At 38.2% G+C, this 6,596-nt stretch overlaps 1 protein-coding gene across 2 annotated transcripts in view; it reads left to right on the top strand.

Moving 5' to 3' along the window:
• Nucleotides 1–1,731, top strand: part of LOC103515118 — a 9,055-nt gene extending 7,324 nt beyond the window's left edge. The window contains exon 4 of one of the 2 annotated variants that reach the window (XM_026827914.1): nt 1–1,731. This exon is cut by the window's left edge and continues 1 nt beyond it. In XM_026827914.1, coding sequence (XP_026683715.1) covers nt 1–1,548 — 1,548 coding nt within the window. In that variant the 3' untranslated portion in view covers nt 1,549–1,731. The other variant, XM_008480041.3, reaches the window with a different exon arrangement.
• Nucleotides 1,732–6,596: the final 4,865 nt, after the last annotated feature.

Raw genomic sequence — 6,596 nt, 5'->3', positions numbered from 1 at the left:
CAACTTGATTATCGAGAGATAGTTGGTAAGTATAGACATAATAAGAATATGGAGAGAGTACTGACCAAAGTCAATGTAATATTTCCTGACACCTGGAAGAACCAAAAACGGATATTAGTACAATCGGAACAGAAATTTGTTACTTTTATCAGTAACATATGGGAAGAAAGGTACCTGGAACTGTACAAAATAAAGGAAGTGACCTCATGTTTGATATCAAAGTTAAATATAATCTACGACACAAACACAATGACTTCCAACACAAATGAAAACAGTATAGAGTGTTTGAACGGAGGAGTAGAGATGGACTCTATGTGCTTATGTACTCCTGGGTTTGCTGGTAAGAAGTGTGAAATTCCATGTGATAGAAATAATTTCGGACACAAATGTTCTATGCTGTGTTCCAAGTCACCCAATCAATGCAAAGGTATGGTTCTGTGTACATCAAACTTCGGATGTTCCTGTGCTACCGGTTACCAAGGAGAGCAATGTTTGGAACATTGTCCAGAAGATTACTATGGAGCAGATTGCAAACAAAAGTGTGGAGAGTGTATAGATGGGTGTGATCAGTATACTGGTGTCTGTCGGGGTGGTTGTACAACACCTTATCTAATAAGACCCTATTGCAAACAGCCCCACTCCTATCTGGAGGAATCACCTCGGGTTTTGGACTCGAGTTATAATGCTGTGAATCTTCAAATCGACTTGACTACAAGTAATATTGAAAGGTCGTATGATCATACCAAGTTCTACAAGGTTCAATATCGTGAAGACAAAGACATAACATGGAATGATGGTCCTTATGAAGCATTCAACGTAGCCACTAGCAACATTTCAGTAGAAGGATTGAAACCAGGCTGTATCTATTACTTCAGAGTTCTCCTTGTAGATGTGACACTAGAAACACATGACCCAGACTGGACAAAATCATGTAAAGCAGAAACAAAATGTATCACTTCAGAGAACGACAAACATCTCACTGTAATATCTGTTACCAACACGTCCATTTCGTTAACATGGGACAAAGATACTGATTTAGGAGAAAAAGATTGTCCCTCCAGGAGTTATAGCTTGAACATAGAGAACACAGAGAAAGGCTATGTAGAATCACAAAAAATAGTTGACATTAAAGGCAATTCTTACCAAATTGAAGACTTGAGCCCTGGTCAAACCTATCACATTGAATTAAAGAAAAATACAATCTATGGAGAAAGCAAACCTGTGTCTAGTGTGAATGTGACTACTGATGATACCATTGACTATTCAGTACAAATACCTGGGGTGACAATAAACCAAACTGAATCCCATGTAAACATTGAATGGTTCAAAAGCTCCCTTTACAAAACCTATTACATCAAGTACAAGTTAGTTAGGCACCTTTCTGGTAAAAAAGACTCAATTGATGCCCCACTTCAAGTCATTACAACATCTAATACTTCTTATACCCTACCAAATCTAGAGCCCAATTCTCAATATCAACTATTTGTTACTGCTGATAAAAACCAAAATGTGAAGACACATAATATAACATTCATTACCAGTAAGTAGGTAATAAGTAATGTGCTGAGCATTTCCTCAAGAGAGTAATTCAAAATGTAAAAAAAAGTACCTAAGCAAAGTTATTATTATTGAATTTATTCTGTAACTAGATACTGTACTGCCATGCTAAGCAAAAACACTGTATGTCAATAAAAAAAAATTTTGGTGCCAAATGGTTCCTATGATCCTAAATATTGATCCTATATTTTTTTCTTTATCCTAAACCCCTTAAAAACCACTAAAACGTGTTGTGGTATGTCAAAAACGTATTTTAGCATTTGGAAAAATACTACAATGCTGCAGTGAGCACCAAAGTTGTGAAATAATAACACAAAGAAAGACATTTATTTATTTATTTATTTATTTTATTTTTCCCACGAGACAAGACAAAATCCATTTATCGTCTAGTAAATATCGAGCATAGCGTGTAGATTGTAGAAGAACGAATCTAGATAAATGGATTTTGCATCATCTCGTGGAAAAATTGAGAGACTGTCTCTTCTCGTCTCGTAAAAGGACGAGAATTTCTCGTTTCGTAAAATTTCACGTCGTCTAGCAAGAAATTTCTCGTCTCGTTGTGCATCACCAGGTTAGGGCCAATATTGAACAAGTTCTACCGTTTTTGCCGAGCGTGTGAGATTTTTTCCCTATGTGCGTGTACTCACGGGTTAAGTGCCTATAGGGTTGGTACCTATTTGGTTTGGTGTTACGCGACTGATGCCTATAAATAATCTCATGTGTTAGAAATTAGATCAGACCTAGTGTTATGCTCATGGGGTCAATGGAGTATTTGGTTACGTAGATTTGGTACCTTCAGGCTTCCAGGGGCAACAAAGGGGCCTACTGCATGACAGAAATGTTCCACATTGGAAGAGTTTTAGGCTACTGCCATTTGTCTGGCCAAATTCTCAAACAACACTACATGTACATGGGGGTCTTTTCTGACGAAATTCCTGTGGGCGGAGTGCAGTGTGTGGGAAAATTGCATCCAAATTCTCAAACAAAATACATAGAGGATAAAATTACCTCACCTGGGATTGAATTCGCGCCCTCCTGATTACCAGGCGAGCGTATTGACCACTACGCCACCGAGACAGTGAGAAGAAACAAAGTTGAGGAAATAGGTATCTACTAACTACTGAAAGACCTTTAGATTTGGAACCAAAGTTCAGGAGGTCTGAAAAAAATGCAAGTGAAAACTTTCACTTTGGGGACTAAAAAAAATTGAACTTCAAAAGGTGAATATTATGGACTTACAACATACCTACATAAAATGTACCTACCTTGTGTGTAGCTACATTTATGTATACTGTATACTGTGTCACCTTGAAAGACTCGGACATAAAAAAAGAACACACCTCTAATTAATGTCAAAATAATTAACCAATAAACCAATTCATTAAGAAGGAAAAAAGAAGTTTAGGATGGATTTTACCATCAGCAAGTTGGTACCCAATTAATTTAATCGACTTATTCTCGCCCCCCATTTTTTTTATGTGAGTATAAATTTTTCTCGCAGAAGGATAAACTTGTGTTACTGGTTTGTGAGATATTGTTTTTGGTGGAAAAGAGAGAGAGAGAGAGAGAGAGAGAGAGAGAGAGAGAGAGAGAGAGAAAGGGAGGGAGAGAGAGCTAGAAAAGGAGAGAGAGAGAAATCCCAAGTCTGTGATATTAATAACTCGCCTAAATAAATGGACCTTTACAAGGCACCCCAAAAGCCAAATCACGCCCAAACTTTAAAGACAATTTTTTAGCCAATTTCATCAAATAAACCATTCCAGAGTCTGTTTTGTTTGGTGTAATAGACAAACAAAAGGAAAAAAAGTTTTCAAATCAAAAAAGCACAAGCCCCAACCCAAAGTTGGAATTAACTTTTGCCAAAAAATGGTCGAGTCAGAACATGGAACTCACATCCCCAGCCCAATTTCAATCTCTATTTCCCTTGTACATAAGTCAGTATGGAATCCAAGATTTTCAATCAAAGTTGACCTCCGTCAGGGAGGTAGGTACCCAACTCAAGGAAGTAAAGTAACCCAATTTGAGTGTATTTATTCAGGACAAACAAGATGTAGGATTTAATTGTCTTGTTTACATGATCACTCTGAACAGAAATACCTTTTCTTCTTCCTTTTCGTAATGTCGTCAATTTACTTTACATTTTTTTTCCTCTACATTTTTTACTTCGGATCTCAAATAATGTTTTAATGAAATCAACATTGCAGTCAAGTAGTAAGGTCAGACAGCAAGGTTCCAACATTGTCAGTGGTGCGGCTATGGTTCTGGAAAGCTTAAAATTTCAGACACAGCTTGCCGTAGCTGCAAAGATATTTCAGATGTTTTTCTATCGCCCCGAGGTCTCGTCTTCCGCTCCCCCGTACTGAATACTGCCATGCTGTATTGGAAATTAATGAGGACTGAGCCATGCACTTTGATCGATTTGTTTCTAACCTGCGAAGCAAAAAACATCGTGAAAGAGGAGTTTTTTCAAGTCAAATACGGATAAAATACTTCAAAGTCTTTATTTTACTACAACTACAAACTACTTTAAAGAGAAAAGAGACTTTAAAGTCACTCTGCCTCGGTAGTGTAGTGGTAAAGAAAATCGCCTGGTAAACAGGAGGGCGTGGGTTCAATCCCAGCCGAGGTATGGTCTTAGGCACTCTCTTACTTACCTTTGAAACTCTGCTAAGAATTCCAAGTCTCTATTTATTTAAATTTTAGAAAGCTTTTACAAAAAAGTGATTTTGGCACATCCACCAATAATTCAGCGTAGCGTAGGTAGGTAAATAGGATAGGAATCTTAATAAATAAAATTAGAGAACTTTTTAATATTAATAGGACCGTAGAAAAAGATATAACATTTTTTGAAAACAAGAAACAGCGAGAAGTTATACTATGAAAATAACGCGAAATTCGACTAAATTGTTGCATATTGCATACACAGAAACACGTACATGTATGTCTGTCTGTTACGGCGCTGTTACTCTGATGGACCTTTTGTTGTCCTCTTTTCACGAAGAAACGGCTCGACCGATTTTGATGAAATTTTTTGTGGTTGTTGAGAAGAGTACTGAGGGTGACATAGGCTATTTAAATTTGTCATATTCCATCCCGATTCAAAATGGCAGCACCTCAAAGTTATGGCTCTTATGCCACGCTGATCCCGTACAAAGGACGGGTCAACCACTAGTCAATATTATTTTAATTGATCCATACTTCTCTGTAACGTTCCTACATACATAATTACTTAAAATGAGAATATCAAATACCTTCATAACCCAATTAGAGTTGTTTATGATTTAATTTCCGGATCTTTGAGGAATTGACGGACTCTGGGCTTGTTCTTATGTCACATACAACAATTAAGGCCGTTTACAGGGGGATGGTCCGTCCGATGCTCGAGGCGGATGTTATCTTTAGCAGATTTAGGTTCGTTCTTGGAACGGCTGCTTTTCTCCTTTCCTGTTTTCCTTCTCTTCGCTTTCGGGACGATAAGACCTTAGCTGTTACAGTTCCCTCTATCAAACCTCTTGGGGGGGGGATGTTAGGACACTAGGACAGGCATTTTGTTGGAGTTGTCACCAGGGCCCGGTGAAGGCCCCTTCCCATTTGTCGTAAGTTTTATCCCATTTCTTTCCGAATGTCCTGTGGGCAATGCAATTTAAAATTGGTGTTCCCACAACACACGACACGATTTTTTTTCCGACCGACACAAAATGTCCTTGTATGCAATGTACCTACCTACCTACTCTAAATGAGAGATTTCCCACTTACGCACGACACGATTTTTTTTTTCTTTTTTTTTCGAACGACTTGTAACGCTGTGCCCGGCCCTGCTCACACTTCCTTGAGTGCATTTCAAGACTTTATTTTATTTTTGTTTACGGACGAGTATGTAGATCTGGAGTATTAGAGATGTAGATGTCACGATACGATATCTTGTTTAGAAAGTACGCGTCAAAGTTGCAACTTGTTGCATCGAACAAAAAAATGTCGTAGGTTGATGGACAACGGTGTTACAGTTGTGGCAATAATTAAAATAAATTCATAATGTGTATTCAACTAGGTATATTTACTATTTAGATTTTGCGTATTGAACCCACCAGTATTTCTTCAATTATAGGCTACGCGTGCAGTGTGAGACCAGCCTGAAAATTCAGAACTTTTGAAATTGACACAGACCTCTCACACTGGAGTTGTACTTATGTACCATTTTTAAATTTTTGATATTCAGGACGATATCTTGTTTAGAAAGTACGCGTCAAAGTTGCAACTTGTTGCATCGAACAAAAAAATGTCGTAGGTTGATGGACAACGGTGTTACAAGCAATAATTAAAATAAATTCATAATGTGTATTCAACTAGGTATTCACTATTTATAGGTTTTGCGTATTGAACCCACCAGTTTTTCTCCAATATTATATAGGCTACGCGTGCAGTGTGAGACCAGCCTGAAAACTCAGAAATTTTGAAATTGACACAGACCTCTCACACTGGAGTTGTACTTCTGTACCATTTTTAAATTTTTGATATTCAGGAGACGTCGGGGTCGCGCAGTGGCGTAGCCTCCATGTAGGGCGTGTATGGCGGCCATACACTCAAATCACGCGACCCGGTCGGGTGACTTTTACTTAGAAGCGCGACTACTCTTCCATTGTGCGACAGGCCTAAAGCCGAAGGAGGAAAAAACGTCAATATACTAATCAGACTTAAATGGTCGACTAGTAAATAATAAATACAGACTTAACTGATAAACAGTAATTATTCCCTAGTTACCTAGTGCTAGAAGTAGCTGACCAGGTAATAATGTTAGACATAGAAAACTATTAATATTAATGGTAGCATTAACCAGCCCAGCTAGCTAGCTTAGTTGGTAGTGCGTCTGCCTTGTAAGCGCTAGACCCGCGGGTTCGATTCCCACCCGGGGCGGATTTTATCCTAAACGGATAATGTTCGTTCTCGCAAAGGCTGGCTTTCTTCTATCCTGTCTTCCTTCTCTCAATTTCGGGACGATAAGACCATAGCAGTTACAGTTCCCTCTGTCAAACCTCTTTAAA

Source organism: Diaphorina citri, unplaced genomic scaffold, assembly GCF_000475195.1.
Source record: "Diaphorina citri unplaced genomic scaffold, Diaci psyllid genome assembly version 1.1 scaffold1282, whole genome shotgun sequence".
Classification (NCBI taxonomy): domain Eukaryota; kingdom Metazoa; phylum Arthropoda; class Insecta; order Hemiptera; family Psyllidae; genus Diaphorina; species Diaphorina citri.
The sequence above is the reverse complement of the archived record's forward strand: the minus strand, read 5'-3'. Positions and strand labels throughout refer to the sequence as shown.